Genomic DNA, 18,692 nt, shown 5'->3' with positions numbered 1-18,692 from the left:
GCTGGGTAGAGTAATCTTGGTTGCAGGTTTTTCTCCTTCATCACTTTAAGTATGTCCTGCCACTCCCTTCTGGCTTGTAGAGTTTCTGCTGAGAGATCAGCTGTTATCCTGATGGGGATTCCCTTGTGTGTTATTTGTTGTTTTTGCCTTGCTGCTTTTAATATGATTTCTTTGTGTTTAATTTTTGACAGTTTGATTAATATGTGTCTTGGCGTATTTCTCCTTGGATTTATTCTGTATGGGACTCTCTGTGCCTCCTGGACTTGATTAACTATTTCCTTTCCCATATTAGGGAAGTTTTCAACTATAATCTCTTCAAATATTTTCTCAGTCCCTTTCTTTTTCTCTTCTTCTTCTGGAACCCCTATAATTCGAATGTTGGTGCGTTTAATGTTGTCCCAGAGGTCTCTGAGACTGTCCTCTGTTCTTTTCATTCTTTTTTCTTTATTTTGCTCTGCAGCAGTTATTTCCACTATTTTATCTTCCACCTCACTTATCCGTTCTTCTGCCTCAGTTATTCTGCTATTGATCCCATCTAGAGTATTTTTTATTTCATGTATTGTGTTTTTAATCGATGCTTGATTCATCTTTAGTTCTTCTAGGTCCTTGTTAACTGTTTCTTGCATTTTGTCTATTCTATTTCCAAGATTTTGGATCTGGGAAATAGAATCTTGGATCATCTTTACCATCATTATTCTGAATTCTTTTTCAGGTAGACTGCCTATTACCTCTTCATTTGTTAGGTCTGGTGGGTTTTTATCTTGCTCCTTCTCCTGCTGTGTGTTTTTCTGTCTTCTCATTTTGCTTATGTTACTGTGTTTGGGGTCTCCTTTTTGCAGGCTGCAGGTTCGTAGTTCCTGTTGTTTTTGGTGTCTGTCCCCAGTGGCTAAGGTTGGTTTAGTGGGTTGTGTAGGCTTCCTGGTGGAGGGGACTAGTGCCTGTGTTCTGGTGGATGAGGCTGGATCTTGTCTTTCTGGTGGGCAGGTCCACGTCTGGTGGTGTGTTTTGGGGTGTCTGTGGACTTTTTATGATTTTAGGCCACCTCTCTGCTAATGGGTGGCGTTGTGTTCCTGTCTTGCTAGTTGTTTGGCTCAGGGTGTCCAGCACTGTAGCCTGCTGGTCGTTGAGTGAAGCTGGGTGCTGGTGTTGAGATGGAGATCTCTGGAAGATTTTCGCCGTTTGATATTATGTGGAGCTGGGAGGTCTCTTGTGGACCAGTGTCCTGAAGTTGGCTCTCCCACCTCAGAGGCACAGCACTGACTCCGGGCTCCTCAATTTGGGATGATGTGTTGTCTATTCATGTATTCCGCAGATGCAGGGTACATCAAGTTGATTGTGGAGCTTTAATCCGCTGCTTCTGAGGCTGCTGGGAGAGGTTTCCCTTTCTCTTCTTTGTTCTCACAGCTCCTGGGTCTCAGCTTTGGATTTGGCCCCGCCTCTGCGTGTAGGTCGCCGGAGGGCGTCTGTTCTTCGCTCAGATAGGACAGGGTTAAAGGAGCAGCCTCTTCGGGGACTCTGGCTCACTCAGGCCGGGAGGGAGGGAGGGGCGCGGAGTGCGGGGCAAGCCTGCAGCGGCAGAGGTCGGCGTGACGTTGCACCAGCCCGAGGCGCGCCGTGCGTTCTCCCAGGGAAGCCGCCCCTGGATCCCGGGACCCCGGCAGTGGCGGGCTGCACAGGCTCCCGGAAGGGCGGTGTGGGCAGTGACCTGCGCTCGCACACAGGCTTCTTGGCGGCGGCAGCAGCAGGCCCAGCGTCCCACGCCTGTCACTGGGCTCCGCGCTTTCAATCGCGACTCGCGCCCGTCCGTGGAGCCCCTTTAAGCAGCGCTCTTAATCCCCTCTCCTAGCGCACCAGGAAACCAAGAGGGAAGAAAAAGTCTCTTGCCTCTTCGGCAGCTCCAGAGTTTTCCCGGACTCCCTCCCGGCTAGCTGTGGCACATTAGCCCCCTTCAGGCTGAGTTCTCGCCGCCAGCCCCAGTCCTCTCCCTGCGCTCTGACCGAAGCCCGAGCCTCAGCTTCCAGCGCTGCACGCCCCGGCGGGCGAGCAGACAAGCCTTTCGGGCTGGTGAGTGCCGCTCGGCACCGATCCTCTGTGTGCGGATCTCTCCGTTTTGCCCTACCCAGGTATGTGGGGAGTTTCTTGCCTTTTGGGAGGTCTGGGGTCTTCTGCCAGCGTTCAGTAGGTGTTCTGTAGGAGTTGTTCCACGTGTAGCTGTATTTCTGGTGTATCCGTGGGGAGGAAGGTGATCTCCGCGTCTTACTCTTCCGCCATCTTACCCGGAAGTCTCCCCCATGCAGTCTTCACATGCTCAGTGGTTTTCTTGGGATTGCTAATATGAAGTGAGCACAGGTCACATCTTCCTTTTGCGTGTGCTGGCAGCTACCACCTTGCTGGGAGGCAGGGGTGGAGGTGGAGGGGCTAGAGCCAGAGCCAGGTGTGAGCCTGGGTTTCTTCTATGCTCAGTGGCTGTCACCACCCTATGGGAGTGGGTTTGGGGCCCAAGATGCTGGAGCTGAAGTCCCATGTGTCGATTGGAGCTGGTTCCATTCCCTGTAAGTGTGCACTCTCCCCTGCCCCCGGTGTTGGCACCTCCACCCCAGTGGAAGGGAACATAAGAGGAAGAGGGGCTTGAGCAGCCTCCAGTGGGGCTGGGTTATGCCCTGGTATGGTTCCAGCAAGCCAGTCAGAGCCCCAGGCCATTTCTGATCCGCTGCCTTCATGTGCTCACCAGAAACGTCCTCCCTTGCCCTGTTTAGAAGCAGGGCCTGGCCCTAGCTGGCTCTGCTTCCTCCAAATGTGTGTGCCTTCACCCTAGCGGAGAGCAGTTCTGGAGCAAGAGGAGCTGGAGCAACTGCCTGCCGTGGGCCAGGGTGCCTACTGGGTTGGTTCCCATACAGAGTCAGAGCCCCAGACTGCTCCCAAACTGCTTCCTCCCCACACACCAGCAGTGGCCGCCCTCACCCTGTTCAGATTCAGGGCTGGTTGCACACCAGCTCCATCACCTCCAAGTATGTTATTCCTTAGCAGTGGCAGCCTTTGTCCTAGTGGAGAGATGTGCTGGAGCAAGAGGGGCTGCATCAGTCTCCAGGTGCAGGCTGGGGTGCACTGGGGCAGTAGTGGGAAACTGGCCAGAGCCCTGGGGCGTTTTCAGCCTGCTTTCTCCACCTTGTTCCTGGGAGTAAGCAAGCATGCATGAGTGGAGTCTCAGTTTCTTTCAACTCTCTGGTACATCCCACTGGTTTTTATACCTGCTCACGGGACTCATCTACCTGATATCCAACCCAATGGCTGGGGTGTCCAATATGTTGTTCAAACCCCTCAGTCCCCAGGGAAGATCTCCCAACCTGTGATATTCCTTTCCTCTTCTCTGTTTCCTGCTACAAGAACTGGTCCCAGCCTGATCCCCTCTCCTCCCTTCCTACCTGACTCCATGTGGGTCTTTCTTTATAGCCTTGGTTGTAAAAGAGCCTTTCTGCCAGTCTCTAGTTTGTTTTCAGCTAGAGTTGCTCCACGTGTAGATCTGTTTTTGATGCATTCATTGGGGGAGGTGAGCCCAATGTCCTTCTACTCCACCATCTTGATCTCTCCATTTCTTTATTAAATGCATTTTGTTTGTGAATTGTTTTCCTGATTTTGCTTAGTTGTATATCTGTGTTTTCTTGCATTTCATACAGTTTAAGATGATGATTTTACATTCTTTGTCAGGGAAATCATAAATTTCCATTTCTTTAGGGTCAGTTGCTGGAGCTCTATTACTTTCCTTCGGTGGTGTCATATTTGCGTAATTCTTTGTTGTCTGTGTAGCCTTACATTAGTGTCTGTGCATTTGTGAAGCAAGCACCTCTTCCAGTCTTTACAGACTGGTTTCAGAGGATAAAGATGTTCTGTTTGTTTCCTGAGCTGATAGGATTACTTCCATAATTGCAGTTGTGATGCATTGGAGCCAGTTGTGTGGCTTTTGCTGGGTCTGTAGTAGCATCTATGATTTGTGGGCTTGATACTGGGTCTTATGCTGGTGTGGATCCCTTCCAGTCCCCAGGTAGATGTGACTACCTGCAGTACCTTGTTCAGTAGGGTGGGACTGGGACAAGGGTCTGCTTTAGGGTCCATGTATGGGTCCCCAGATAGCAAGCCTATTACCAGGTAAATAGTGGGTGTGGCTCCTGCCAGATCTTGGGTGGACTGCTGCCTGGTCACTGGATGGGTCCCTGGATGGACAGGACTGACCCTGGACTGTGGCTGAGAGGTGCTGGAACTGAGCCTCAATGCTGTTTCACATTCCACAGCCAAGATTTGCTCTGCAGTCATGGATGGGTATGTCTCCCTCCAGATCACTGGATGGGCTGAATTGGTCCCTGACTGTGGCCAGAGGGGGCTGGAGTTGAGTATAGGACCCTTTCAGGATCTCTTGGAGTGCAGTTATGTTTTCTGACAGGTCCCTGTGCCAGGACTGCTTGTGGATTGTGGTTGGGAGTATTAGGCCCTTTCAGGATCTCTGGGGGTGCAGACAGGAGTGTGTCCTGTTGGGTACCTGTGGCAGCAGAACTGTTCACAGCCTGCAGTTGGGAGGGGCTAGGACTCAGTGTAGGGCCCTTTCAGGTCTCCAAGGTTGCAGCCAGGTGTGTTTCCTACTGAGAACTTGGACCCTCAGGACTGCTGTAGACTGGCGGACTGTAGTTATGAGGAAGCTGGAGTCACATACAGGGTCTTTTCAGGAACTCCAGGGGACAGAGACAGGAGTGTCTCCTGCCTGGTCTTTGTGCAAGCAGAAATTCTAGAAGACTGTGAGAGTGAGGGGGCTTGAGCTGAGTATAAACCCCTTTTAGGATCTTAGAGGGTACAGACAAGCGTGTTTCCTATAGGGTTCCTTTGCCAGCATGATTGTTCCTAGACTGTGGCTGGGACTTGCTGGAGCCCTGTTACAGGCCATTTCAGAATCCACAGTCTGAGGGACTGTACCTTACTTCCAGGGGCTTACCTTCAGGCGTTCCCACACCGCAGCCTAGTGAGGCTGGAGCTGGTTCAAAGGTCACTTCCTGTTCTACAACCAGGAACAAGTTCTTTAAGTTCTTTATTATGCCTATTACCTGATACATGAATGAGTGTGACTCCTTTGGGTCCCTTGACATGTGGCATATGCTGGTGACAGACCCAGAGTCAAATGGAGCTGTAGCTAAGTTCTCAGGGGTACAGAGCTATTTCTGTTTCTATAGCTGAGACCACAGTCAGTGAGTCAGCTGCCTAAGTACAAGCCTGTCTCCTCAAAATGGCTCTCTTCATTCTTGGACTGCACCAGGGTTTCACAATCTCCAACCTGGATCCTGAAGCTCCTGTGAAGGCACTTTTGTCTGTGAGTGTAGATGCAAAATTATTGTTCTTGAGGGGGGTTGATTATGTATGAGGGACATTTTATCCGGCCATTTTGTTGACAAGCAATGCTATATAATGTAATTTCCATCAACTAAGACCAAGATTTTTCAACTCTTTATTTACAAAAATAAAGATAACTAGTAAGCCAAATGTCAGTTGCTAAGTAAGTTAGTTTTTTCTTTACACATTAATATTAATGATAATTAAAATGTTAGAATCCTTGACTTTTATTATTTTAGACTTGGGAGACCTGGCGTTGATTGTTATTGTCAACATGAAAGTGGTGCAGCTGTTCTGCAGCTCCAATTCTTGATCAATGAGGTAAGGGTTTTCTTAGATATTTCTATCTCACACACACATTGTGTAATCTTTTTAATATTATTTTTCTACATGCTTAAAGATATATACGTATGCAATATTGTTCATGGTCACATTTTTCACAAAAGACTGTACTCCTGTGTTTGTCAGTTTATTAAATTTTAAAGGAAAAATTTTGTATGTACCAGAAGATCCTGTTATTGTGATTGCATAGTATAATTTATAGATTAATTGTTTAAATGGTTTTAAAAAAATTACTAAAATCCTTTGATTGATACGCTGACCATTAAATTCTCCCTCTACACACTCTCCTCCCACCAATTTGTTTTCTAATCCAGCATTAATTTTCATGTTTTGTCTTTATCTTCCATTAAATAATCTTTCCAGTTATTTACTTTGGGCTTCTTTGTCTGTATATATCTCCATATTCATTTGTTGGTATACATATGCATAACTTTATAACAATTGGCTGCCTACCCTACTCCTATTTTTATAGACCTATGGTGATGAAGAACTCCCTAAAGACAAAGTTTGTAAAGCTCAGAAAGTTTGCAGATCTTCCAGTAGTTGAAGGCTATTTAAGGCCTTCTTGACTCATATTTTTACAATGGATCCTTGAATCTTTTGAACTCTTTTATGTTAAGTGATCCAGTCAACACAAAAATGTTTTAAGAGTTTATGCCATACCAAACTTGGGCACTTAGGAGATTGAACTCAGTGTGTCGAAAGAAAAAAAAAAGAGGTATCACTGGTTGTTTCTTGTGGCATGAATGATGATCTTTCATTCAGTATCTCTATATATTTGCATATATATATATTCTAAGAACTTTTACTCATAAACATGGGTGAAATGTTTCATATAACTTTATACCAGAGATACCTGAGGCATGAAAAATTTGTGATATTGGGAAATGTCCACTTTTTACTTCTCTTAGCTCAAAAATCTTTCTCAGACGGCTGTGAGATTCTCCTTGTTGACCAGCCTAGCATATTTCATGTTGTAGGCATACTTGCTGTGGGGTACCAAAACGAGAGAGGGAAATAAGGAAGAGCAGGGGAAACATTAAAAAAATTTTTTTATCATAATAACTAGTCTTTAGTATCTAGACTGACAACCTTTTTGAAGTCTCAGTGTTACTCTATAGCTCCTAGTTGAGAGATCTCAGCCTTTTGCCTTCTGCATGGATGTTTACTGGCAGGCATAAATTGTTTCCAGGTGATTTTCTCTGTGTCCTGTCCTCTGAGAATTGTCTTCAAGGCCATAAGTTTGCCTCTGTGCTGTTACATAACTAAGAAGAAATAAAGGCAAGCCTTCAACATCTTTCCAGTGTTTACATTGTCTATCCTAAACTGCTCACCTTGATCTGCCTTATACTCAACTTCTGTACCTTTTTCCAAACTTCCCAGCTTCTGACCTCTTGACCTGTGTTTTTATTCAGTTTTTAATCTTTTCACAGATCTTCATTAGTAGTGCTTCTTATGGATTTGCTTTTGTAAATGAGCCCTAGACACCCTGCCGATGTGCTTACTTTCATGTGTCTTACATTTCTGTTGGTGCTGTTCAGTGGTTCTGTTCACTTCCCTCAAATGCTAAGTTATCTCCTAGTTTTATCATAGAATTATTAATACTGACTTCCTTCCTAGATTTATTCAGCTATTACACTAAGATATTATTGAACATCTGCTGATTTATTTTACTTTCATCATTGCCTTTGGCATATTATATCTTTTGTATAACACATAACTATTTACTGTAGAGAATGTTTTATTAATTTCATGTATCATAGTCTATCTTCACCCTATCCCAAATGAGTTTCCACTTTCCTGAGAAATGAGATCACTATTCTATATCTCAAAAAAAAAATGGTAGTTCATCAAGTACTTCCAAGCAGTCCTAATAATTTTCTAATTTGAATATGTAGAACACTTGAGAACAGTTTACAAAAAAAGCAGGCAACCACAAAAATCCTCAAGGCACGTGTAGGATACATTTTATTGCATGAATGTAATTATCTATGTGTTCATTTAAAAATGTATATATCAATGTATACCTCTTTGAATATGTGTATTTACATATTTATATACAAATATGCAATTTGTACACATTTTTAAACATTTTAATGGTTATACTCTCTGATTATGATTATTGTTTTAAAAGTTATTTTTCTTTGAGACTAAAATCATAGGTATATAATATCAAGAGAACCATCATAGGCTACATGAGCATATGTTTGTCATAGGAATTGTTATGGAAGAACATTTAGATTCCTATATTCTTCTCTCCTCTAATTCCTAAAGAAGAAGTAAATTCTAGGAATTTCAGTATAGTTCTTCCTAACATCTACATGGTTGATCATTTTTATATCTGTGATTGATTTAATAAACTGTGAAAGGTTACTTGTAACCGAGTACTTTGTAAAGTATGAAAAGAATTTTAGGTATCTCAGGACTACCATAATTGTGCAAGATCACTTTTACAGAACACATTCAATAATCTAGAGTAGCTTCAGGCTCTGACATAGGGCAAGCATTGATGTTTTTTTGCTGGGAAACTCATAATGGCAAAAGTTCTGACATAGTTTAAGATGATCTTACTCAACTCAGTAAAATAAATAGTTTAAAATATGTATATGGAGTCATACATGGCAGCTAATTTTCTGCCCATGTGGTGTCTGCCATACTAATAGGTAGAACCCATCCTATTGTATTTGAAGTAGGATTCATTTTTATTTGGAGGCTTTGTATAAAAAGGATCTTAGTATTATTTTTGTAGTTATACTGAATTCTAGTTGGAGAAACGTTTTCTTTTATTACAGATGTTTTCTTTTGTCATAGATGAAGCTTCTTGAAGTAAGAAAACTAAATTATATCAAATATACTGTATAGGAAGACTATATACTTCTTAACTATACAGAAAATTTTAAGGTAGACTATATACTTCTTTTAGGAAGACTATATACTTCTTAACTATACAGAAAATTTATACAAACGTATTTTTATATGACCAGATTGCAATTTAAAAGTGGGTTGGATATTTGCTTTTCTGTAGAGCTACATGGTATATGTGTAAATAGTAAAAACAACATAAAATTAAACTTAGTTTTTCCCAAAGAAAATATAAGAAATCTTTAATAGTCACAATGATTCTTATAATAATAATCCCTCTATTGATAAATGCGTATTCCTTGAACTAATCATTCTCACCAATCCATATACAGTAGTTTACCTGCTTCTTCTACTGTTAGCATTCTTAGGCTTCCTGACTGAAGTATGTGCATTGTCCTTCCTTGTATTTCTACATTATATAAATACAAATAACATTAAAATCAGTGAAAAATTAAATAAATTAGCTTGTTTTGCTTCACAAAAAAACCCCCCATAAATTAAGTAAATCGCTCACTTTGTCTTCATTTTGTTCCAGGGTGCTTTGGTCAGTGCAGGTTCAGATGATACACTTCATTTGTGGAACCTTAGACAAAAAAGGCCAGCTGTTCTTCATTCTCTTAAATTTAACAGAGAACGGTAAGAATGTAAGAGTTAAACAATTTCTTAATGTGTAAGAAAATTATTTCCCGAGCAAGTTTCAGGTTAATTTTTGAAAGAATTTAAAAAATAATAGCTAGAAATAATATTTATGCTTACTTTTATAATAGTTTATTTTCATAGAAAATTCATAATTGATATAGATTCAGTCCTTTTCTAATGGGAACTCCTAGCATTCTTGTCCTCCTTGCTATAAACTAGGACTTCACCAATGATGTGTTCTTTTCCTTAGCTCAAGGTGCTGAAAACCCAGACCTAAAATTTAAAAGTCAAGTAAATACTAAATGTAGTTCTACACCTTTTGATCATGGAAGTTACCTCCTACACTTTCACCCTTTTGCTTATTTTTTACCTTAAAAAGATATGAGACAGAGGTTTTAGACATCCAAAAATGTTGGTACTAAGTGTTGTGCAACATTGCACATCCAAGATTAATATTTTCAAAGATGGTGAATTGATCAGAATTAAAATTCTCCCATTTTAGAATGAAATAATAATTGGAAAAAGAAAATTTTATGAATGGATATGGAAAATGTTATTAGATTTTATTTGTAACAAATTGTCCCAAATTTTAATGTTTCTAGTGTTGGTTTCAACCAGAGCTAGAATATAACAGACATCTACTTAGCTGATAATCCACCTTGAGATGAAGTAAAATTTGTATTTTATTATCTGTATCTGTTATTTAACTATTAAATGATCTGATATTTGTTTATTATTTGGGAAACAGTCAAACTTTTTGGTGTGATTGAGAAGGGCTATCACAGGAAAAATTGATACTAATGAAAGAAAAAGAAACCTCTGAGAAGTAAATTTACACAGATTAGCAAGTACTAGTCAAAACTGAGTTAGGTAGATAGTAGAGACAGGCAGCCACTGCTGAGGGCTCAAGAAAGTGCTTATTTTATTTTGTTGAATGGTAATAGTTCATAAGGAATCATCACTGTATGGGCAGAGCTTAATGAAGTAAACCTGTTTTTATAGTTTTGATGAGAAAAAAGGATGGCAGCTATACAGACATTCTTCCTTTTTCTATCTGGAGCTTTTTCTTTTTCTTCTTAATGCATACTGTAATATTTGAATCATTAACCTTCATTATTCTGAGTAGTATTCATGAGTATTATGTCCACATTATTTTGGGATTCAGCATCAGTGGAAGTTTTTGTTAATCCAGTATTTTCTTGAGAGGAGGAAATTTATATTTTAGCTATTTGCTAAAACTAGATAGGACTTCTTTCTTTATATTAGATCTAATTTTGGTTATTTTATCTTAAATTTTTTTTTTCTTTTGCGGTATACGGGCCTCTCACTGTTGTGGCCTCTCCCGTTGCGGAGCACAGGCTCCAGACGCGCAGGCTCAGCAGCCATGGCTCACTGGCCCAGCCGCTCTGCGGCATGTGGGATCCTCCCGGATCAGGGCACGAACCCGTGTCCCCTGTATCGGCAGGTGGACTCTCAACCACTGCGCCACCAGGGAAGCCCTATCTTAAATTTTAAAATAAGTAATGTAGCAAATATTTCAGGATATGAAAAAATGAAAGATCAGTCAAGAGTTGTTATACTGTTCCTGTACCTTTACCACAAAAAATATTACCTACCTCAGATATTGACATATTGATTTTATCTCTTTCTCTACTTGTAAGATTTTTTGTTTGTCAGTGTTTTGAGTAGATCTGGCCCTACCCTTTTTTTTTTTTTTTTTCTTTTTGCGGTATGCGGGCCTCTCACTGTTGTGGCCTCTCCCGTTGCGGAGCACAGGCTCCGGACGCGCAGGCCCAGCGGCCATGGCTCACGGGCCCAGCCGCTCCGCGGCATATGGGATCCTCCCAGACCGGGGCACGAACCCGTATCCCCTGCATCGGCAGGCGGACTCTCAACCACTGCGCCACCAGGGATGGCCCTACCCTTTTGTGTAGATAGGCAGAATGAGTTTTTTTCCCCTCACAATTGGAATGTTGAAGGAAATGTTCTGGCCTCTTTTATAGCCATTTTGGGGAGAAGAAATTGATTGATGGTGATGACTTCCAATTATAATTTTATTAACTCATTTGAGGTATATTTAACTGGTAGGAACATAAAAGACCAAGCTGACAGATTTTGGACAAGTTTAAATCTTAGGAACTTTGCAGGCACTGCCTATTTTTTAAAATTAATTTTTATTGGAGTATAGTTGCTTTACAATGTTTTATTAGTTTCTGCTGTATAGGAAAGTGAATCAGTCATACGTATACATATATCCCCTCTTTTTTAGATTTCTTTCCCATTTAGGTCACCACAGAGCATTGAGTAGAGTTCCCTGTGCTATACAGTAGGTTCTCATTAGTTACCTATTTTATACACAGTAGTGTATATATGTCAATCCCAATCTCCTGCTTCATCCCACCCACCCCCCTTGGTATCCATAAGTTTGTTCTCTACATCTGTGTCTCTATTTCTGCTTTGCAAATAAGTTCATCTATACCATTTTTCTAGATTCCACATATAAGTGATATTATATGGTATTTGTTTTTCTCCTTCTGATTGATTTCACTCTGTATGACAGTCTCTGGGTCTGTCCACGTCTCTGCAAATGGCACTATTTCGTGCCTTTTATGGCTGAGTAATATTCCACTGTATATATGTAGCACATCTTCTTTATTCATTCTTCTGTTGATGGACATTTAGGTTGCTTTCATGTCCTGGCTATTGTAAATGGTGCTGTAATGAACATTGGCGTGCATGTATCTTTTTGAATTATGGTTTTCTCCAGGTATATGCCCAGGAGTAGGATTACTGAGTCATATGGTAGTTCTATTTTTAGTTTTTTGAGGAATCTCCGTACTGTTCTCCATAGTGGTTGTGCCAATTTGCATTCCCACCAACAGTGTAGGAGGGTTCCCTTTTCTCTACACACTCTCCAGCATTTATTGTTTGTAGGTTTTTTTGATGGTGGCCATTCTGACCAGTGTGAGGTGATACATCATTGTAGTTTTGATTTGCATTTTTCTAACAATTAGTAATGTTGAGCATCTTTTCTTGTGCCTCTTGGCCATTTTTTCCACCCATGTTTTCTTTGGGCTGTTTGTTTTTTTGATATTGAGCTGCATGAGCTGTTTGTAGACTTTGGAGATTAACCCCTTGTCAGTTGCCTCATTTGCAAATATTTTCTCCCATTCTGAGGGTTGTCTTTTCATTTTTTTAATGGTTTCCTTTGCTGTGCAACAGCTTTTAACTTTCATTAGGTTCCATTTGTTTATTTTTGTTTTTATTTTCATGACTCTAGGAGGTGGGTCAAAAAAGATCTTGCTGTGATTTATATCAAAGAGTGTTCTGCCTATGTTTTCCTCTAAGAGCTTTATAGTGTCCGGTCTTACATTTAGGTCTTTAATCCATTTGTAGTTTATTTTTGTGTATGGTGTTAGGGAGTGTTCTAATTTCATTCTTTTACATGAAGTTAAAAGACAATGCTGTCTGACATTGCCTATTTTAATGCTTACAAAAATGTGATATTTATCTTTTTGTGAAAGATAAATTAATTATCTTGAACTTGAGAATAATCATTAATATCACAATTTATTGTGGAGGGGAAAATATCTTTAAATGTATCATGAATGCAAGGCTTAAGTCAATGAAGGAGAATTTAACCAAGCGCCTTTGGGAACTCTAAGCCCTCTTAAATCGGCCATTTAACTGTATACATTTCTATATACTTGTCAACTGAAAGAAAGACACACAATATGAGAGTTGTGAGTGAAGTTTTATTGAGGGTCTTACTGAGGACTATAGCTGGGAGATAGCCTCTCAGATAGCTCTGAGGAACTGCTCCAAAACCATAGGGGAGGAGCCAGTATATATATTAATTTTTTGGCTGGGAAATACATGTAGTCAAGCATAAAAGATTACTGCTAATCACAAGGAACAGACATCTCAAGTTAATGATTTAAGTGCTTTTCTATGTATGGGAAGATGCAAGAATCTGGGGTCACTGAAATTCTTCCTTAGATATGAATCTTAACTGTCTAGGGACCATATATCTAAAACACAGAATGCTCCATCCTGTTTTTCTCTGTCCTGAATTCCCCTCTGGGGGCACTGTCAGTGGGTGACTGCAGTGGGTTGCAACTTAATCCTTGCAGAACTGGAATGTTGGGCAATATTCTTTGTTTAGGTATCCTTATGCTTATGCCATATACATATATTTAGTTTATATAGTTTGTAAATTTTAGGTTTTTTTAAATTAGGGCAACTTCAGTCTTTGGTTTTATAGTCTTTGAAAGTAGGGACCAGGCTTAGATTGTTGAGAAGTAGGTTTAGATATTCCAGCTGCTTCTGGTTGATGATCTTTGGGTTCCTCTCATATCAGAGTTTATAAACCTAAATATGGAAGAAAAACCTTAGATTTCTGTGATGCATGATCTGAAAAATGAATAAAATCAAGCATTTACATTTCAGGCATATTAACAGTCCTTGCTATCACTGATCATAAATCATGTAACCTTGGGGAAAGCCTAGAATTGTTTTATATGGTTTTCAAGTAAAATTCAACAGATAGGCTATAATATACAGATCATAAAGTATTTGTACTGATTATATCAGAGTTTATTTTTTCTATCGGTGGTGTTCTGCTAATTAATATTGTCAGAATACTTCTAAGGAATATTAGCTAAACCGCCAGGAAGGAATATATTATTAAGAACCTTATTTCTGAAATCTCTAGCAAACTTGACCCATCAGAGTTGGCTTTGGGGGACACTTTTTATAACCCAAATTTAAAATATTTTATTGCCTTATGAAGATAATCTGAATTACTTTTCTTTTAAAATTTTCTTAAGTAATTAACATATTTGCCTGGTTTGACAGTCAAAAGATAAAAGTTGTATGTACAGTGAAGGATCTTTCTTCCACTCCTGTCCCCTGGACACTCAGTGTCTATCTGCAGAGCCAAGCAGTGTTATTAATTTCTTGTGTCTTTCTAGAGATTCATTCTGTACACATATAAGCAAATATTATATGTAACATAATTTTCTTCTTTATGTATTTATAGACAAATATGAAAGTATCATATATTTCTGTTACATAAGTTGTAGGACATTATACAAACAGTTTTGTACCTTGGTTTTTTCTCTTTATATGTTCTCAAGATCATTCCTTATCAGTACATAAAAAGTTTCCTTATTCTTTATTTGGTGTGTGTGCAAATGTTACCGAACTATCAAGAAACTGTGTAAATATTAAGTGTATGCCTTGAAATAATTTTACATCCATGTAACAAATGCACAATTCAAGAAACAGAAAATTGCTAAAGCCACAGAAATCCCTCTGTGTTACCTTCTAATCACTACCTAACCCCCAAGTGTGACACTATTCTGATTTCAAACATTATAGATTAGTTTTGCTTGTTGTTTTTGACAGTTATAGGAATGGAATTGTACATCTCTCCTTACTTTTATTTAGCTTCTTTTTTAAAAAATAAATTTAATTAATTAATTAATTTGGCTGCATTGGGTCGTCGTTGCTCTGCGCGGGCTTTCTCTAGTTGTGGCGAGCGGGGGCTACTCTTCATTGCTGTGTGTGGGCTTCTCATTGCAGTGGCTTCTCTTGTTGCGGAGCATGGGCTCTAGGCATGTGGGCTTCAGTAGTTGTGGCTCGTGGGCTCTAGAGCACAGGCTCAGTAGTTGTGGCACACGGGCTTAGTTGCTCCACGGCATGTGGGATCGTCTCGGACCAGGCCTCGAACCTGTGTTCCCTGCATTGGCAGGTGGATTCTTAACCACTGTGCCATCAGGGAAGTCCCTATTTGGCTTCTTTTGCTCAACATTATACTTGTAAGCTTCATTCATGTTGCATGTAGCCGTAGTTTATTATTTTCATTGTTATGTAGTATTCAATTTAATGGATATTCTTTAATTTGATTCTTTAATTTTAATTTTTAAAATTTAATTCTTTTATTTTAAAACTTTTAAAATTTTGTAAATTTTAGAAATAGCTTGTCAAATTTCACAAACACATCTGCTGAGATTTTTTTTTTTTTTTTGCGGTATGCGTGCCTCTCACTGTTGTGGCCTCTCCCGTTGCGGAGCACAGGCTCCGGACGCGCAGGCTCAGCGGCCATGGCTCACAGGCCCAGCCACTCCGCGGCATGTGGGATCTTCCCGGACCGGGGCACGAACCCGTGTGCCCTGCGTCGGCAGGCGGACTCCCAACCACTGTGCCACCAGGGAAGCCCTCTGCTGCGATTTTGATTAGAAATATCTTGAATCTGTAGATCAATTTGGGGAGAACTGACATTCCCCATGATGATGGGGAATGGCAATATCGATTGATTGTCATTAACAATGATGACATATTGATTCACTGTCTGAATCACACACAGTCAGGGAATCAGACATGGTATGTATCCCACCACTTACTTAGGTATTCTTTGATTTCTCTAAATGATATTTATAGATTTCTCTGTAGAGGTCTTCTACATTTTTGTTATGTTTAGTCATAAATATTTGATAATTTTAAATGCTATTGAAAACTGTACATAATGATAAAAGGATAATATATTATAAATTGTATGTAATGATAATTATAGTATATTATTTTTCATATTTTTGTTGGAATATGAAAATATAATTTATTTTTATATGTTGACTTTGTGTGCAATGACTTTACTTAAATTCAATTAATAATTCAAATTGTTTATCTATTGTGGATTTTCCTATATACACAGTCATGCCGTCTTCAAATAATGACAGTTTTATTTCCTTCTTTAGTTTTATATGTATTTATTTATATTTATTATATATATTTATTTATATGTATTTATTTCTTTTTATTATTGCACTGGGGTTAGGACCTTGTATTAGTTTTTTTTTTTTTTTCCCCCTCACTGTTGGAGTACTGAAGCATTTATTTATTTATTTATTTATTATTATTAATTTTTTTTACATCTTTATTGGAGTATAATTGCTTTACAGTGTTGTTAGTTGCTGCTGTACAACAAAGTGAGTCAGCTATATGTATACATATATCCCCATATCCCTTCCCTCTTGAGCCTCCCTCCCACCCTCCCTATCCCACCTCTCTAGATCGTCACAAAGCATCGAGCTGATCTCCCTGTGCTATGCAGCAGCTTCCCACTAGCCTTCCATTTTACATTTGGTAGTGTATATATGTCAATTCTACTCTCTCACTTCGTCCCAGCTTCCCCTTCCCCTGCCTGTTGTATTAGTTATTTATTGCTGTGTGACAAAATTACACAAACTTAGTGGCTTAAAACAACATGCATTTCGTATCTCAGAGTTTGTAGGTCAGGAAACCAGGTGTGGCTTAGATGAGTTTCTGTTTCAGGATCTCACAAACTACATTTAAGGTGACTGCCAGGGCTGTGACCTCATCTGAGGCTTGATTGGGAAAGGATCCATTTTCAAAACTTATTTGGTTGTTGGCAGCATTCTGTTCCCTAGCAAGTTGATGCATCGAGAGCCTTAGTTTTTACTGGCTGTTGACCAGAGACCACTGTCAGTTGCTTGCCATATGCCTTTCTCCATAGGCCATCTGACAACCTAGCAGCTTCCTTCTTCAGAGCCAGTAAGGGAGAGAGTCTCCTCACAAGATGAATGTTACAATCACATGTAATTTAGTAATGAAAGTGGCATCTCATGACCCTTGCCATATTCCGTTGGTTATAAGAAAATCACAGGTCCTGTGCACACTGAAGGGGAAGGGGATTATGCAAGGGCAAGGATATCAAGAGGTGGTGATTGTGGGGACTACCTTGGAATCTGTCCATCATAGACTTCCAGTACAATATTGAATAAAAAGTCCAAGGGCAATGCTTTTCTTGTCTACTTACTGATCTTAGGGAAAATATTTTTATTATTTCACCTTTAAGTGTATGTTTGCTGCAGGTTTTTAAATAGATATTTTTTATTACTTTAAGGAAGTTTCCTGTGTTCCTAATTTGTTATAAGCATATATATTTTAAAATCATGAATGATGTTAAATTTTATCACATAGTTCTTATGCATCTTTTGTGATGATCATATTATTTTTTTCTTTTTTATCTATTGTGGTAAATGACAGCACTTGATTTTTGCATGTTAAATGACCCTTGTATTCCCAGAATAAATACAACTTTTGTGATGTATTAGCATTACTATATGTGCTGGATTTGCTAATAAGTTAGTTAAGAGTTTTATATCTATGTTAACAAGAGCTTTGCATGTAAGTTTCCTTTCTTTTGAATTCCCTGCTAGGTTCTCATGTCATAGTTATTTTGACCTTATAAAATTGGGGGGAATGGGGGAATGCTTCCTCTTTTCTATACTCTACAAATACTTGTGAAAGATTGGTATTATTTCTTTCTTAAAATTTGAAAAAAACTTCATCAGTAAAGCAATCTGGGCCTGGGTTTTTCTCTGTGGGAAGACTTTAAATGGCATATTCATTTCTTTAATAGGTTTAGGAATATTCAGATATTCTTTTTTTCCTTGAGTCAGTTTTAGTAAGTTATGTTTTGTTAGAAATTTATCCTGTTCATCAAAATTTTTAAATTTATTGGCCTTAACAGTAGTGTCTATAGTAATTTCCTGTTTTTCGTTCATTTTTTTTGTCTCTCTCTTTTAAATTGAGGTATAGCTGATTTACAATATTGTGTTAGTTTCAGGTGTAAAGCAAATATATATATCAGTTATATATATATCAGATAATTTTCCATTATAGGTTATTATAAGATATTGAATATTGTTCCCTGAGTTATACAGTAAATCCTTATTGCTTATCTGTTTTATATATAGTAGTGTATATTCATTAATCCCATATTCCTAACTTATCCCTCCCCTCTTCCCTTTCCCCTTTGGTAACCCATAAATTTGTTTTTTAAGTCTGTGAGTCTGTTTCTGTTTTGTAAATAAGTTCATTTATATCATTTTTTTAAGATTCTACATATAAGTAATATCATATGATATTTTTCTTTCTCTGTCTGACTTACTTCACATAGTATGATAATCTCCAGTCCATCCATGTTGCTGCAAATGGCATTATTTCATTCTTTTTAATTCCATTGTATATGTGTACTACATCTTCTTTTTCCATTCCTGTCGATGGACATTTAGGTTGCTTCCATGTCTTGGCTGTTGTAAACAGTGGTGCAATGAGCATTGGGGGTGCATGTATCCTTTCGAACCATGGTTTTCACTTTTCTCCACACCCTCTCCAGCATTTATTGTTTGTAGACTTTTTGATGATGGCCATTCTGACCAGTGTGAGGTGATATCTCGTGGTTTTGATTTGCATTTCTCTGATAATTAGTGATGTTGAGCATCTTTTCATGTGCCTCTTGGTCATCTGTATGTCTTCTTTGGCGAAATGTCTATTTAGGTCTTCTGCCCATTTTTGCATTGGGTTGTTTGTGTTTTTTTTGGTATTGAACTGCATGAGCTGTTTGTAGATTTTGGAGATTAACCCCTTGTCAGTTGCTTCATTTGCAAATA

The 18,692-nt window shown here is 39.2% G+C and overlaps 1 protein-coding gene across 6 annotated transcripts in view; it reads left to right on the top strand.

Annotated features, from left to right (window-relative positions):
- Positions 1 to 18,692, top strand: part of STXBP5L (syntaxin binding protein 5L) — a 416,226-nt gene that overhangs the window by 90,132 nt on the left and 307,402 nt on the right. For all 6 annotated transcript variants that reach the window (XM_082624250.1, XM_082624249.1, XM_082624248.1 and 3 more), the window contains exons 4-5: positions 5,610 to 5,691; positions 9,110 to 9,210. In XM_082624250.1, the coding sequence (XP_082480376.1) occupies positions 5,610 to 5,691; positions 9,110 to 9,210 (183 nt within the window). The remainder of the gene's footprint in view (positions 1 to 5,609; positions 5,692 to 9,109; positions 9,211 to 18,692) is intronic.

This window comes from Mesoplodon mirus (genome assembly GCF_964341445.2).
Source record: "Mesoplodon mirus genome assembly, chromosome: 6".
NCBI classification, from domain to species: domain Eukaryota; kingdom Metazoa; phylum Chordata; class Mammalia; order Artiodactyla; family Ziphiidae; genus Mesoplodon; species Mesoplodon mirus.
Note: the sequence above shows the minus strand (reverse complement) of the source record. Positions and strands in the feature narration are given on the sequence as shown.